General features: G+C 49.6%; 2 protein-coding genes across 3 annotated transcripts; one reads left to right on the top strand and one right to left on the bottom strand.

Moving 5' to 3' along the window:
* Window positions 1-8,436: 8,436 nt before the first annotated feature.
* Window positions 8,437-11,005, bottom strand: timm29 (translocase of inner mitochondrial membrane 29). Of its 2 annotated transcripts, none has more exons than XM_064315766.1 (3): window positions 10,868-11,005; window positions 10,535-10,642; window positions 8,437-9,778 (listed from the first exon to the last, which is right to left on the bottom strand). In XM_064315766.1, exons 1-3 carry the CDS (start codon window positions 10,899-10,901, stop codon window positions 9,105-9,107), a joined length of 816 nt encoding a protein of 271 aa, XP_064171836.1. In that variant the 5' UTR covers window positions 10,902-11,005; the 3' UTR covers window positions 8,437-9,104. The 2 variants fall into 2 exon arrangements, with proteins under 2 accessions (XP_064171836.1, XP_064171837.1); XM_064315767.1 differs by having other exon boundaries at window positions 10,767-10,909.
* Window positions 11,006-11,207: 202 nt separating this feature from the next.
* Window positions 11,208-16,112, top strand: yipf2 (Yip1 domain family, member 2). The gene is made up of 9 exons (XM_064315765.1): window positions 11,208-11,344; window positions 11,617-11,678; window positions 11,898-12,040; window positions 12,334-12,414; window positions 13,013-13,100; window positions 13,255-13,371; window positions 13,742-13,908; window positions 13,997-14,179; window positions 15,122-16,112. Exons 2-9 carry the CDS (start codon window positions 11,648-11,650, stop codon window positions 15,221-15,223), a joined length of 912 nt encoding a protein of 303 aa, XP_064171835.1. The 5' UTR covers window positions 11,208-11,344; window positions 11,617-11,647; the 3' UTR covers window positions 15,224-16,112.
* Window positions 16,113-16,403: the final 291 nt, after the last annotated feature.

Below are 16,403 nucleotides of genomic sequence, written 5' to 3'. Positions count from 1 at the left end.
TTCCATTCATTGTCCGGCAAGTCAGAACCAAGTGAAAACCCACCGACAGCAATGAATGTGAATCGGGACCCTTCACTTATACCTCGTACAGCTCTGTGCATTTCCTGAGCAATTCCGGGAAATCAGAACACACATTCAGCCATCTTGGCTCAGGCAACTGCTGTTATGCATGCGCGCGCACAAATGTATAATTGTGCAGACATTTACCCAACCTTAAGTAACCCCTTTTCTCAGAATTTCAGCTGTGCTGCGAAAGAAACATCTATTGATTTTGGGACTGGATCTGTGTACAGCATTTTTTTTTTTTTGTGAAGTATATTCGGAATCTGTTTGAGCAAATGAACGTAATGCTCGTGGGCTTCATTCCAACTGACAGACTTAGGAGGATGTTTCTTCCTCCGTTAGTTCTGCTGCTGTCAGGGATTAGAGCTGGTGTGTTCCGGCAGAGCTACGGGCGCCCCGTCTCCCCACAGCGTGGGACCGACCGGCCAGGCGTGGCAGCAGCGGTGCCTGTGGGCGGCGGGCGTGTCTTCGAGAGGCAGGGTACACTCAACGTTCGATGGTTTCTCTGCCACACAAACTCACCGACAGCGTTGAATGTTCACTGTGACTCAAGTGAGAATAACACACAAGCACTCCCTGGGGCATGGACTCTGTATTCTTACAAACACACACACTCACACAATCTCAAACAGAAGAATTATTAACATGTAAGATACAAGTTTAGATTCAGGCAAATTAAAATAAACACACGCTCATAACCTCATACACATGCAAAGATTCATATCTATATACACAAAAAAACCCATTTACACACTATCACACACTACAGTTATTTCCAAATAATTTGCAATGGTGTGACACACAAACACACACACACACACACACACCCACACAGTGTTGGTTTCACATATAACACAAAAAGAGGGGGGTAAATAAAGACAAGCATTTACGCAGGGTTTTTGGATATCGCATATTTAACCAATTGCTTCGCCCCCCCCCCCCCACCCCCACAGACACCCTGCTCTCCTCCGAGTCTTTGTCTGTTGCAGTGGCGGTGAGAGGCACAGGCGAGGCAGACACAGGTGCCGAGTGGCGCGCGCGGTGAGAGAGTCCGCGAGGAGTCCGCGGAGCGCGGAACGGCGAATAATGCGCCCGCTGTGGGGTCTGTCATCTGACCGTGGGGGGAGGGGACGGACAGCGTGGGGGTCGCTGCCTGCCAGAGAGAAAGAAAGGAAGAGGGAGGAGGGAGGGAAGGAGGGAGAGAGGGAGGAAGAGAGTGAGAGAGAGAGAGAAAGAAAGGAAGCGGGAGCAGGGAGGAGGGAGAGGGAGAAGAGAGAGAGAGAAAGGGAAGAGGAGGAGGGGGAGGAAGCGGTGGTAGAGAGGAAGAAGGGGAGTGCATCGGAGCAGGGGGATGTTGATCGATTCCAGGCTCAGCGTTTCCAGACAGACTGAATGGCAAAGGTCAATAGGTCTCATTTCCTATGAAAGAGTGGCTGTCTGGCCACGCCTCCTGTCCGTGTGTCTGTCTGTCTGCCCCGTGCATGTGCCTGTGCAGAGGAACCCAGCTACTCTGGGAGGGAAGTCCTTTAAGCTAAAAAAAAAAAAACAAATATCCACACACCAGGTTTATTCAATGTGAATAAACCATTTTACACACACATACAACCACACACACTCACATGCACATTTGCATGCGCGCGCACACACACACACACACACAAACACAGTCAAACACAAGTGTGCCTGAGCATGCTCTCTCTCTCTCTCACTCACACACACACACACACATATACACACACGCATTTGTGCACATGCACGTGCGCAGATACACACAAACACAAACAGAAAGCATGCGGTCTCCAGGGCTCTGAGATGCAGACGCAGGCGGGCTGCATGCATCCGCGCGCCGCATTTGTTGCAGCGCCGCCGCTTGCGACGGGGGAACTGCAGGCACGCGGCTCCACGTCGGGAGGGACGGAACGCGCCGCCGGCCCGCGTGCCACAAGCCCCCTGCGACGGCGCCGGCTGGCTCGCGTGGCTCGACCGCGGCAACGCGGAAGAACGGGACGCGTCGGAATCACGAATCTACGGCGGCGCTCATGCGCTCAAAGCATCCCGGCAGCGCAAGAACGTGGCGCGTGAGGTAATGCAGATCATCTTAACGCTCAGTGGTCCTGCAGAAAACCCCCACGAACCTGCACGCAATTAACTTTATGCACTGCATGTGTTTCATATCGTACGTACAGCGGTTTATCCGAGGTCAGATCAGCCAGTGAGGCTGGAGAGGGGAGGCGATATCTGCTGGCTATTGTGTGTGAGCATGCGTGCGTTTAAATGCATGTTTGACTGTAGCATTTGTTTATGTAGGGAAGTATGAACACGCTAATACGGTTCCTCTCACGGCTGTGCTCGACTGTACACGGTAAATGAGCAGACTGGGGGGGGGGGGCTTTGTTGACTGACAGACAGACAAGCCATGTGACCCCCCCGCCCCCCCACCCCCCCCACCCACATGGAACTTGAACCCGTGACCCCTTCAGTGAGTGGGTTCAGGGCAAGCATAGCGACTGCTGCATACTGCTACTTACTTATGTGTCTGTGTGTGTGTGTGTGTGTGTGTGTGTGTGTGTGTACGCACATATGTATATGTGTGCATTTAGCAGGTTTAAACACGCATGCACACGAGGCTCCTGTGAGTCAGTGAGCTCGGACACGTGTGCACGCACCGCGGCGTGTTTGAGCGTGTGCACCGGCGCGTCCGTCTGACGGGCTCTGCGTCGCGCGTCTATCTGCGCGTGTCACCGGCCGTTTGAGAGAGCGTTATTGATGAAGGCGTCGGTGCTAATGTTAATGGTGCTTCCCCTTTTCTCTCACCACCGCCCCCTCCCCCCTGTCTGGGTGACGGGGTCTACAGCTACTTGCCTCAGACTAGGTCAATACCTGAATCCAATTGCCATTCGGATCAATAATAAACCTACAGATGCAGACGTATAGGCGGAGACCGGCCAGCAGCAGTGTGCTCATTAATACATTATTTTCTGCTCGACTCGCTCTGCGTTCTCAGCTCCTGGTCGAATAGTGTCAGGCAGGGTCACTGAGGAAACCACGCTGCAAAAGCACGGAGATGCCTATGTCATGTGCATGTCAGTATTTAACAGACATACCATTTAAAAAATGAACAGTTTTACAAACACACAGACACACTCGTACACACACACACACACACATATACACACACGTGCGTACTAAAGTAAAGCAAAAATCATTGTTTTTTTTTTTTCAAGATCATAAGGAACATGCAAAACACTGCATCTGAACACTACAGTTTGGAAAAATAATTTGAACAGAAAGAAAATACCAATAGCCACCTTTGCTGCATAATAATTATCCCTGTTACCTTCCCATACCCTGACAGCATAAGCCAGTGTTACATCCTGACAAAGTGGTTAAATACTCAAGTTTCCATGAATCTGTGAGTGCATTCACATTCAAAAGGAAATCCACGCGGGGATCAGTTGTAATTATTTTTATGTGGTAATGAAAGTACTCACCCCCAGTCTTCCTGTGCGGAGTCGTAGATGCACGCTCCCTCCCTCCCTCGCTCCCTCCCTCCGTCTCTCTATACCCTTTTCCATACATCTTAATCTGCTTCCCCCCCTCGCCTCGCATTCCCCCGCTTTCTCCTTCAGCCCGACTCTTCTCCCTCTCCTCCCCCCTTCCATCCTGTCTTTCCTGCTGCCCTTCCAACTCTGCCCCGTCTCCCACCGCCAGACCCCTCACCCTCTCCTGCAAACTCCCACCTCTCCATTCTTCCTTTCCTCTCTCCTTTTCCTCCCTCTTCAGTTTCCCCCCTCTTCTCTTTTCTTTTTCTCTCACTCCGTTGTCTCCGACGCCTTCCTCCGCGCTGCTGTAAACTTAACTGCAGACTGTTTGGTGTGTGTGTGTGTGTGTGAGAGAGAGAGAGAGAGAGAGAGGGGGAGGGCGGGAGGGAGAGGGGGAGAGAGAGGGAAGGAGGAGAGTGCAAACCAGGACATGCAGTCCATGTCAGTTTGAATGAAAATTGTGAACGCTCCGTTCCTTCCACCTCTACCCCCTCCCCCTCCCCCTCCCCCTCCTCACTCCCTCACCCCGCTCTCTCTCTCTCTCTCTCTCCCCCTCCCTCTCGATCACGTGCATATACTCTGTCTGGCTGTACTTCTTTCTCCCACCTTCAGAATTTTTCACACTCCAGACAGACATTTATTTATACACTTGCCCCTCCCTCCCCCTCTCTACCCCCCCCCCCCCCCACACACACACACACACATGCATGCTTCCCTCACACCTTGTGTGCCAGACATTTAACCCCTTCATGGCCGCAGCCTTGGTCTCTGTTATACAACCCCCCCCCCCCCCCCTTTTCCTCCTCCCTCCCTCCCCCGGACAGCCTTCTGTGTAACATGACCAATCACCCACAGCTGTGATCTGACCACGGAGACGAGAGCTGTATTTGCAGATGTTGCATTCCTTTGTGGCAGAAATACTTCAGAGCCATAATGTTTTTAGAATCAAAACAGAGAAAAAAGGAACCAAATCTGCAAAACTGGTGCGCTGGCGCTTCCTTTCTGAACACTTCGCAGTGGTGGCGTTCCAGTCCGTATTGGACCTTTGGCAATAAATAAATAACTCTGGCCTGGACTGCAAAGTTGCACTGAACGATATTAGCTTTGCAACTTTGGATTTTGAGTACAGTCAGCGAAATGAGAACTACAGTATGTGTACTGAATCATTATCATCATGTTGGTGTATATTATAGTGTGAAGACTGCGCTGTACGCAGCGTTTAGCCTCAGCCTCTGTTTTCTGATTGTGACTATGCTTTGGGCTCAGTGGGGTGGCCGAAAGGCACGTCTCTTGATGTGGGTTTGGAACCGGTATTCACTGCATTTTTTAGTTAATATATTTACCTGCTGTGGCACAACATACAATCTGAGATGGGACTATGGATTTGCTGGGAAACTGAGTAAGGCATAATTTTGAGGACCTTGGATTATACTCGTTGAACCGAAATATTCAATGGGGCATTTCTTAGAGCTGACATGCAATGGAATAAGACGCTTTGTTTTTTTTTTGCTTTTACTTAAGTTATGGTTATGGTTCATGCCCCTTCATTATAACTCCAAAAGCAGAACAGCTGGCTCTGCTGTGGGATTGCAGTTTGGTTTTCAATTGTTGTTATCATTTTCTTCTCGCTTCCTCTTTCTATAATCTCTCCCCCTCCTCTCTCACGCTCTCGCTCTCTCAGCTAAGCATTGATTGTTCAGTTTGACTGCGATCTCAGGGGTCACCAGAGCACATTTGGCCACACCCCCTCCTTGCTTTCCTCAGTGCTGGCCACACCCACTCCATGCCTTGCTCAGTGCTGGCTCCGCCCCCTCCTCACCTTCCTTAGTGCTGGCCACACCCCTTCTTAACTTCCTCAGTGGTTTCTGGCCACACCCCCTCCTCACCTTCCTCAGTGCTGGCCACACTCCCCTCCCTCCTCATCTTTCCTCAGCGCTGGTCCCACCCCCTCCTTCCTTAGCGCTGCCCCTGCATATTCTCCTCCAAAGTTCTGACACCCCACCTCCATTCTCCATTCAGCGCAAACCCCACCCCCTCTATCATCTTTCACCAGTGTTGGCCCCACCCCCTTCCCCCTGCTGGGGTTGGGCACCTCGGAGTAACCTCCCTGACCCCCCAGACCCAGTCAATAGCCCATAGATTTCCCCAGCGCTGAGTCCCTCTCTGATGGGGCTGATAAATTTCCGCAGGGTGAGGCGGTCAGCGGACAGATGCTGCTTCTGAGATGGTGACCAGGGCGTGGCTGTTTCCCTTTCTGAGCAGCACGCCCTGTCATAACCGTTTCAGAGATAACTCGGCCGCACTAAAAGCGCAAGGGCGTTTGCAAAACGAGGGCAGCAGAAAATAAGACGTTAACAGCTGAAACACTGCCCTGTAGGCTGGTGCTATGAGAGTCGGGATAGAGGAAACGCACTCTGGGAACAGTGTGAGAGGGCGTAACGAACAGCGCCGCTGCAGCTGCGCAAACCGTTCAGCATGAGAGACAGAGCAGCCCCTGGAAAAACACCCACCCTCCACCCACCCTCCATCCACCCTCCATTCACCCTCCATCCACCCTCCGTCCAGCCGACAGAAAATAACGGAGAAAAAAAAGGCTCGGGCGTCTCTCAGGAATCACGAACTCCCTGAAACACTCTGAGTGCGGGACATACAGTCTGGGTGTGTGGAGTGAGGTAGGGTGGGAGGTTGTTGGAGGAGGGCTGTGGAGTTGGGGGGGGGGTTGAAGCCTCTCCCATTTCAGCACTCAGAAGGAATCCCTATGGAGCTCCATGAGAGAGAGACCATTAGAGCATTATGAAACACAGCAGACACTCCTGCTAAAGTCACTTGCTCGCTCCGTTCCCCGGCCGACTGGCAGAAAGTACTCAGGGATGCGGTTACTTTACACTGACATGCCCAACCCATTTCACGTAACATGATTTTCTCTGATGAAAAATTAAATCTTAATCACGTGAGGGGGGGTGAAACATCTTTAAATGTCTTTGGCAAGGCAGCCGGACCACATCGTCAATTGACATATTTGACACATGATATTCCTGAAGACAAGCTTGCAAATACATCTCTGCTACATCATTGGTTTGAACTTTGACCCTGTCGTGGACAGTTCATGCTTCTTTCTCAAAATCACTGCGTGGATCGGCTTACCGGACCAAGGGGCGGGTTTCTGGGGGACTTGTGGGCCAATCCGTTGATGGACTGTCTCGCTGACGGACCAATAGAGGCAGGGTTAAAGGTCAGCAGGGGTCTGAATGGCACTTTGTCTCAGCCTGGGTCGTGATCCCAGCCGCAGCGATAAAGGCTTTTTCTGCCTGACAGCTTGAGAAGGTCTTAAGATCTGAACCCGAGACTCCAGAATCAGAAGAGAGCTGGACCCTTCCTGGATGCAGACGGTTCTGCTGTCTTCACAGCGCTGGTTCGGAGACGAGGCCTCTTTATAAAGCAATCAAAGGCACAGGGGACCCTCCCGCTCTGCACGGGACACCTGCTTCCGAAACCTGTTCCTCTGCCGTTGGAAATTCAGGAAACATGGACCGATATGCATCGAAAAAAGAAAAGAAAAACAATGCCACATTTAGTAGACATTTGCATACAATCTATTTATACAGCTGGATATTTACTAAAGCAATTGAGGTTAAGTAACTAGCTCAATGGCACACTTGCAGTGACGGACACAGGAATTGATCTCGCTACGACCTTGACGTCACAAGCCCAGTGCCCTAACCGTTATGCGACACTGCCGGTAGCCAGAGGCCGATAGGCGATGCAGTGGCTACCATACCTCCATGCCGCCCATTCACACCACCAGTGCAATGCACCGCTTCAGGTAGCAGGGCGGATATTCTTTCAGTTGTGCGAGGGAGGGGGGGTGAGATACCGATCAGGATCCAGAGCCAGAGAGACCTTAATGCTCACTGAATCAATAACTGAGGGACAGAGGCGGAGATTAATCTGAAGCCGCCACCCCCCCCCCCCTTTCCTCTTCTAGAAAATGAATTAAAGGGCACAGTGACATGAGAGGCCATTCAAAGAGGGTGCGTTTACAGGAGGGAGAGGCGTAGTCTGAGAGAAGGTGGACGGCCAGTGGATTTCTCTTGCCTGGGAATGGCTGTAACCCCACCAGGGCTACGACGCGCAAGCTCAAGCGCACGGGCTTCACGTGTGACTGCGGTGTGTCTGAGACTCCTGTCCACGACAGGATTGAGTGCCTGGCCCAGGGAGGCAAAATGACAGACAGGCTGAGGAACGGCTTGTCCTGGCGGGTGGGGGGGGGGCAGGATTTTTGCTGACAACACTGACTCTGCCACAGAGACATGGGGGTACACAGGGCCATGCAACAGGGAGGGAGGCAGGCAAAAATGCTGACCACTGTCTCAGTACCATTAGCGCTCATGTACTCCTCAGCACTTCCACATCTGTCCGGCAGGGGGAGACAAAGAGAACATAATCAGCAAGGCACGCTGTCTTCTGGCAGAAAATGCAGACAGGGAAATACCCATACACCCAAATTGCCTTTCACTGGACATGAATGACAAGCACAGACCCTCAGACTGACTGGGTCTGGCACAAACCACAATTGGGCAGAAGCTTAAAATCAAAGTTTTAGGGTCCCATAATTAAAGCACCCTTGACATGCATTTATTGCAAATTCTTCCATTAGTATTGAGTTAGCTGCAAAGTAACATATAAATAGCAATCAATGTAGTCTATGCACATCCTAATTTATCAAATTGCTTTCCTACTGGCTAATGTGCTTGTACCCGGTTACCTTCAGACATAGAGGCAATTCTGTGAACAAATTTCTGGAACAAAGAAGACGATGTCACAAAAACCATTTTATAATTCAAAAACACAATCCATTTTATTTTCACAAATGTCACAAAGGGTAACTTTTTGACCTTTCTTAGATGGGTCACACTGTCAGACCTCTTTAAAACCATCTGCACCATCAGAAATCCTGCAAAGACCATAAATTAAACGTGTTTCTATCCGTTTTGACTGTCATGTACTTCATTGGGTGGTTTGCATGGTACATACGTCATCGGTTTCAAATTTGGTTCAGCTAAATGAAAACGTTTCAGCCACAGAACAAAGGCAGTCTCAGAGGCCAAATTCGGCTGATGGCAGACTCCCGGAGTCCATCTCTACTGAAACTGTTCAAAGTCCGTCAGTATGGAAGTGTCATTAGCAGAGCTTTGATGAAGAGATGTGAGAGGAGTCATCTCTCCCACACAAGCGAATTCTCTGTGAACTGTCTCCAGATTCAGTTTGAGGCCTGGGTGCAATCAACATTTATAATTAAATTACACTTACGAAACAAATGTGTGTTTTTTCACTCCATTTTATTTCCATACTGAACAAAGTAAGCATGCGCTTTATTTGTCAAAGTCAAAGTCAAGGACGAATGCAGACTGATCCCAGGATTTAGTGAATGTGTGTGTGTGATCACGTGTGTGTGTGCGCGTGATCTTGTGCGTTTGCGTGTCCACGGCCATTCCACCATCACAGCTGTGTCTGCGGTCCTGTCTGTGCCTCCTGTCCCGCGGTCTCGCTCCCCGTGGCGGCCTGCTCTCCCTCCGCCCGCGCGACGTCCTCCGCGCTCATGACCAGCGGCTTCCAGGACTCGGCGTGCAGCTTCTCGTTCCGCTCCGTCCCGGCGGTGGACGGCGGCGCCGTGGCCGCCATGGCCGGGGGCAGGTGGCGGAACTCGTCCTCGTTGACGTCGTAGTCCCTCATCTTGGCGCCCAGCAGCCACCAGCGGCCGGCGAAGCCCACGTCCAGCACGCGCTCCCGCAGCTCGGCCCAGGGCACGGACAGGAGGGAGCAGCGCGCCTCGTACAGGCTCGCCTCGGGGTCGTGGTCCGCCCGGTAGGTCAGCGAGGCCACGCCCAGGCTGGCGTACCGCAGCCGGCCCTCGTTCCGCAGCCGCACCAGGCCCTGCACGTGCCCGTCCGACGTCCCGCTGCGTATCCACGGCGACAGCAGCCCCAGCTGATTGGCCGACTCCAGGAGGGAGGTCTCGAAGGAGGCGTCGTCCGGGTTGGTGAGGTAGCAGGCCCACGCCCCGCCCAGGAGGGAGAGGTAGACGGAGGCTTTAAAAGGCCGCTCCCACGAGCCCACCACGACTTCGCGGCACGCCTCCCTGTAGTCGCTGAGCAAGCCGCGGCACCAACCCGCTACCAGGGAGAACACACCGGTTACAAGAGACGTCTGAGAAAATTACTTAACACACAGCTTATACAAACCCCGTGTTTTCATAACAGCAGTTTTGGCTGTTTGCTTAGCTGATCAGACTCAAGCACAACCCAAGTTAGATGACAAATTAAGTGCACAAATTACTTGAAACACTGCTCTCAGTATTAATTGGTATAGAAATAAAGACAGAACATAAAACTTGGGTATGCTTTCACATGTTGAGTCAATACTAGCCAAGAAGTGTGGATAAATTGTGCGTAAGACTTTCTGTCTGTAACCAGCTAAACAATTCCATTCCCGACCAGAAACTGACACGCAACTAATGACACGCAATGCTAAGTAACATTCTCAACGTCCTGAACAGTTCATTAGCAGGTGTTTTTTTTTATAGCTAAAATGTACCAGTAGAAACTTCCAAGCAAAACATTGTGTGCAACAGCAGCGATTTAGTTAGCTTTCAACAGCTGAAACTATCCATTTAAAATTACACACATACATTTCGCATTCGGTTCCGTCGCTTATACTATCGTAACTAACGTTAATTATAAATAAAATAGCCAGCTAGCCAACCTTTCTATCTCAACACGCGATTTCAAGCAATGTGACTGACAGTAGGTCCAGCAACCTGGCCAGACCTGAAGTGAGGTCGGGCAAAGCGAGTTAGCCAACAAACGCTACTACAAGCAGGAATAAAAACATGGACATGTCTAGCTAATTAGCCAATAACTTCATCTCACCCACGCGACTGTTTCGCAACCTCTCCAACCGGCTGCCCTTGCTTTGAACCGCATTGCTGCACCATCTTTTCAGCACTAACGAAGCGGCCATATTTGCTTTGAAACGTTCTGTAAAACAGGAAATTGACAGTGAAATTAACATAAGAACCGGAAGAAAAAATAACCATTGAGAAATGGCTAGGCTAACGTTAATATTTTAATGTTATTGTTCTGACAAGGAAACAAAACCCACCCATATGTTCCCTTTAGACGTGACATTCGCCATTAAATAGTTATTTCACTTTGACAAAATGACATTGATTTCAAATATATCACAATATAGCGAGACAGTACCTTGGGATAAAAATATATAACTTGGAGGAACCATATAACGTCGCACTAAGAACAGCTATCAGGAATTCAGACTTTTAGCAGTATCCCGGCTGTGGTACGGTCACATGACAAGTGGGAGAGATTCCTCCTCAAGCTGACAGAGCAGCTGTGAAGGTATAGATGACGTGGAGCAAGACAGATATGTTGAATTTAGCGGTCATCGCTATCCTGTCAAAAGAAATTAGCCAATCCAGGGTACTTAGTTAAAAAGGCTATACAAGTCTGGGAATCTTAGATATTTTTGAGATCGTAGCTAGCGACGAAGGTAGAGATATTGGTGTAGCTAGCTAGTTCGCCAGTTTTCTCGCTCTCTACCTGGGCAGCCTACTGCCGACTACCTCATTACGGATACAGGAGGGTTAGTCCCGCAGTAACGTTAGCGAGTGGATCAATTACACATGCTAGTCTGCGCTGTATCAGCAACCACGCAGAGACAAGGTGAGACAATAATATGTGTAAATGTACCTGATGTAAATGTACTAGGAAAGCACATACGCGGCTGTAGTGAACTTCTGTTGAGCGATTAAGTAGCTCTCTAGAATGACGTGTAGTTCATTTTAAATGTAACTGTTTGCAACTATTTTATGGCCTCAATTCGTCTTTAATTACCATCATATTATCACCTTTATATGGTTTTTCATATTAACTTTCTATTTCATTATCAAATGTCATTGTCATTTACCACGTGTCTTTTCGCAATACAATGTCAGTGAACGCGTAAGGAAAACGTTTGGTGTGACCATGGCGACTCCAGACGATCTGAAGTTTCAAGGTAGGTAACTAACGTAGCTCACATATATTTCGCATGCAAGTGACACGCCCACAAGCTGGCCGAATAAACGCTTTTAAAGTTCGGCACTTTGTGTACACAAGTGGTCGACACGACTATCTTAACTGCGTGTGCTGTAATCAGGTCAGATCGGTTGCCACTCCTTCCTCTTTACCAGTATCTTAGTACGGTTCTCTCCGCACTCCCTCGTCTCCTCTGCAGAGTTTGAGGAGGCTACAGACTTACTGTCTGCCGACCCTGGAGCCACAACACTCAGTGTGTCCAACCCCAGCACAGCGCCTGCCACGGGGGAGGTAAAACTGGACCTGTCAGAGGACGAGGAGGGCCTGGAGGAAAATTCAGAGGTCTGTCATCCTTTCCCTAATTTGCGTGAACGTCTTCAGTTGCAGTCCATGACATTTTAGATATTTACACAAGTTACAGTGGCAGGGAAAGGGAATTCTGGGATTTGTGGTCTAAAGCAAAAAAATGTACTTAAAAAAAACTCCAAAGCAGGTTGTGTTGCAACCTTGTGGTTCTAGGGGCTGTATATTTTGAGATTGATATAGTGCTTATTCACAAACATAAACCCTATAAACACAACAGTCAGTTTTTATGTTGTGCGGATACATGAACCCTTGTTTGAATTGGTTTACAGCTGTTGGGAGGAGAGAAGCAGACTGGGGGCTTCTGGACTTTTGAATACTACCAGTCATTCTTCAATGTGGACACAATGCAGGTATAATGTGTGCCTCTATGAGACGCATGTGTGCGCGTACACACACACACACCCCTGAATAAAAGCTACCCTTGTGTAGCCGAGGCCAGGAGTAGCTCACAAATGACAGCAATAGCTCAGGAATTTAACCCTCTCTGTAACCCTGTTATGAGAAGTTGTGCTTGTTCAAACTGTGCCCAGACCACGTGCATTACAAATACATTCACAAAACAAACTCTCCTGTTCCCAACACAGTTAACTTGTAATAAAGTTTTTTTTTTTGCCTAAAACTATAGTATTTTAGTTGCATTATTTATCATTTATGTGTGCAGGCTAGTCCCATTGAAACAAAAAATCTCTTTGAGAGCTCTGGCAATGAGGCTACAGCACACAGCATAAAATACTGTTTAAATAAATATCTCACCACAGGAAATGGGAACCATTGTGAAATGTTTTACTGTAAAATGCATTTATATTATTTATTGTATGTGTGTACTATATGTTATGCGAAGGCAACAAGCAAATTTCCCTACAGGGAATAATAAAGCCTAATACCGCTTGTGGAGATGCGTGGCCATGCAGGGTTTCTGATTGGTTGACTGTGTGCCATGTGACGCAGGTGCTGGACAGGATCAAAGGATCGGTGATACCCCTGCCAGGGCGAAACTTTGTCAAGCACCACATCCGCAACACCCCTGACTTGTATGGTAAGGAAGTTAACATCAGCAAGTCATTTGCTTTGCGTACAAAATTTTTTAACTAATGTATCCGAGGGGGGAACTATAAAAGAAATAAAAAAATCACCCCACGTGCTGGCCCCTGTATGGATGAGTTTTCTCTCTCTCCCCCCACCCAATCCAGGGCCCTTCTGGATCTGTGCCACCCTGGTGTTCTCAGTGGCCATCAGCGGGAACCTTTCCACATTCCTGAGTCAGATGGGTGACCCTCAGTACCACTACAGACCTCAGTTCCACAAGGGTGAGAGACGTTTGGATGAGGACACCAGAACGTTTGATGACGGGAAAACAGGCGACAAAACCGCACGGCTCTTATTCTGACCCCAGGAGTACAGGGACTTTGCCTGGGGCTGGCGAACACGAGAGCTGTGGGAATGTGTTTTATGAGCAAAATGAAGCCGGGTGCAGAAATGGCGACCACATCCGCTATGTCTCTACATAGCGTGACGGTCTGCCCCTCCCACCCCAGTATCAGCGTCACTCCGTGTTTCCTAGACAGTACATCCATATCAGTGTCTGTTCTCTGTCCTTGCAACGTATTAGTGATTATCCGCTTGCCCACTGCTTCTTTGTACCCTGGTCTGACGTCCCTCCCTCCCTCCCTATCTCAGTAACGATAGCAGCGGTGGTGGTGTTCCTGTACGCGTGGCTCGTGCCTCTGTGCTTGTGGGGATTTCTGATGTGGCGGAAGGGAACGGAGAGGCAGACCGGCGGCTACACCTTCCTGGAGACCGTGTGCGTGTACGGCTACTCCCTCTTCGTCTACATCCCCACTTCGGTGAGTCCTGGGCCGCTGCCGACCGCCATCGCCTGAGGTTTTGATCACGGCCCCGACCCGGGTGACCCACCTCTTCCCCCCTCCTCAGGTGCTGTGGATCATTCCCGTCGAGTGGCTCCGGTGGCTCTTGATTGTGGTCGCCATGGTGATCTCTGGCTCCTTGCTGGTCCTAACGTTCTGGCCAACCGTCCGCGACGACACCAACCTGACCAAGTTTGCCACCGTGATCACCATTGTCGTGCTGCACGCCTTGCTTGCCATTGGATGTAAGGTGAGGTATACCCTGGCCCTGCCCAAAAGATATAGCTAAAATAAATCTGCTGACATCACAGCAATGTTTAGGCTGATCTGAGAGCTTTTACTGGCTGGCTAATTTGAAAGTTCCATTCCACAGTGTGTCATAGATTTCAAACTACGGTACAGTGTGTGGTGCCCACCTGCATGCACAGAAGCCATTTCGTGCCAGAGTCTCCACCACGCAGCTGAAGTGGAGGAGGAGGGGATTTAGTTATCTGCCTCAAACCAAAGGGAGAAATGGGATAGCTCGAGATGCAAGCTTGGCCCTAACCAAGTGGAACGTCTCTGATTCTTACCACAAATAACAGGAGCTCCTTACTGTCCACAGCGAAGTCAGGAGGAGTTTAATTCCTCATCTGAAAAAGAATGCATCACTGCTATGCCGTGCGGGGATAAGTGCGACCGAACTGTGACTGCCTCTCCAGCACGCTTGCTTGCAAGCCGGTGCCAGTTACGCACTCCACGCAGCACGCTGTAACATGAGAACCCAACACTTAAAGAGGATGAGAAACGAACTCCTCAGGGACTGGTAGCCTGCAGATGCCTAGTGTGCACCGAGGGGCTGGTCACACAGTGGCAATCTGAGGAAGTCTGGGTGGCTTCTGTAGCCTCAGTTCAATCAACATTTGTCCTTAATTTCTGACTTGCAAGTGAATGTGAGCGGTGGATGCACCTTTGTTCCATCAGTGCATCAGTTCTTTCTGAACTGACCAAAGTCTTTCTGAAGTAACAAAAAGGAATTCTTGTTCAATTGTTAGTCAAAGTTAGACATATGCTGATGGAATCCCAACTCAAGTGAGCTAAATTACATAGCCCAGACCATTCTGAGACATGGAGGCTATGGAGCCTACTTTGAGTGAACGTATAAACCAAGGCTGCCCAGCCGTTATATTAACCTCTCTTCTCTCTTTCTCAGATGTACTTCTTCCAGACGCCTGTACAAACGCCTGCTCCAACACTAACCCCTCCTTCCTCCAACCACACGGCCCTCCAGACCAGCGCTGCCAAGCCCCACTGACCAAGAGACACTGATGGAGGGAGGGATCCAGGGGAGGAGTGGCGGGGGCGGCGGTGATGGGGATTTGGGGCTTTACATCAGAGATGATGATTACTTTGCTAATTCTGCACATGTATATTGCAATAAATCAGATTTATATTCCGGTTAACACTGAAGGAAAGCGTTGACTGCGGAATGTTTGTATATACAGGACTGAAGCAGTAACAGCTAAAGGGAGGAAGGACACGCCTCAGACCTATTCTCTATCAGTCCTGGGGAACATATTGAGAGGTTTTAATTTTAGTAACTTTTCTTGCCTAATGTTTACACGAAGCCGGTTAAGTGTGACCTATTAAATGTGAAAATAATTGTAATTATTTATTTACTCCCTATATAGTTATTTTCCCTCATTTTGTGTGTATATGTTGCGCCCCCCCCCCCCCCCCCCATAAACAAACTCTTCAGTTAGGCAGAGTCTGTCCGACCTGATTCCTTGCGAGTCGAGCATGGCTGTGTTGAGTGTCCGTGAAGAGGACTCCATCCAGTGGTCCCACAGCCCTCTTTCAGTTAGGAGGACTACAGATACAACCGGGCGTGAAACAAAAGAACTCGTGCAAGGCGCCAAGTCTCGTAACCTCTGGCTGTGGCTGCTTCGACAGCACCTACGGACAGCCCGAGATGAGGACGCAAAGTTTGCTCCGGAAAACGACCGGGAATGAAAGTATTACAAAAAAATGTCTTTTGATCCATGTGAGAAGCAGCACTGTGCTCAGCCTATTGTTTCTGAGCGCTTCATCTCCCTGCTAACTTGACTGCGGTTTCCTACTCCAGTTTGTACTGCATTTGTGTCTAGTACTTAAAAAGGTTTGGTCTGATCTTTTCTGAGAACAATAAATGATTTGAATGACGACATTGTGCTTGGGGGCATCTTACTGGGTGGTCTGATCCTGGCACAACGGACAAAAATGCCGTGCCATGCTGGGCCCATCTGGTCAGGAACAGAAGGCGTCTGGGGTCCGAGAGAGATTGACAGGTGGAGGTCACCTAATCGATTGCTTGGCCACTTGAAGATCTGTGCCTTCAGCTCTCCATGGAATCGCGCAACCTCATAGGCGTAGATACTCCCACCTGAGAATCTGGGGATGACTCTCTCAAAGACATTGAATCTAACCATAGTGCCCAACCCAAGACTCTCATAGCC

This window comes from Anguilla rostrata, chromosome 17 (assembly GCF_018555375.3).
Source record: "Anguilla rostrata isolate EN2019 chromosome 17, ASM1855537v3, whole genome shotgun sequence".
Taxonomy (NCBI): Eukaryota; Metazoa; Chordata; class Actinopteri; order Anguilliformes; family Anguillidae; genus Anguilla; species Anguilla rostrata.
This window is presented reverse-complemented; position numbering and strand designations above follow the sequence as displayed.

What these genes read in the sequence shown, in the direction of transcription:
- yipf2 (XM_064315765.1), top strand. Translation starts at nt 11,648, where the DNA reads ATGGCGACTCCAGACGATCTGAAGTTTCAAG. An exon ending in GCCTGGAGGAAAATTCAGAG is followed by an intron (nt 12,041 to 12,333) that starts GTCTGTCATCCT and finishes ATTGGTTTACAG; the next exon opens with CTGTTGGGAGGAGAGAAGCA. An exon ending in TGCTTGCCATTGGATGTAAG is followed by an intron (nt 14,180 to 15,121) that starts GTGAGGTATACC and finishes TCTCTTTCTCAG; the next exon opens with ATGTACTTCTTCCAGACGCC.
- timm29 (XM_064315766.1), bottom strand. Translation starts at nt 10,901, where the DNA reads ATGGTTCCTCCAAGTTATATATTTTTATCCCAAG. An exon ending in TTATATATTTTTATCCCAAG is followed by an intron (nt 10,643 to 10,867) that starts GTACTGTCTCGC and finishes CCTGTTTTACAG; the next exon opens with AACGTTTCAAAGCAAATATG. An exon ending in GTTGCGAAACAGTCGCGTGG is followed by an intron (nt 9,779 to 10,534) that starts GTGAGATGAAGT and finishes TCTCCCTGGTAG; the next exon opens with CGGGTTGGTGCCGCGGCTTG.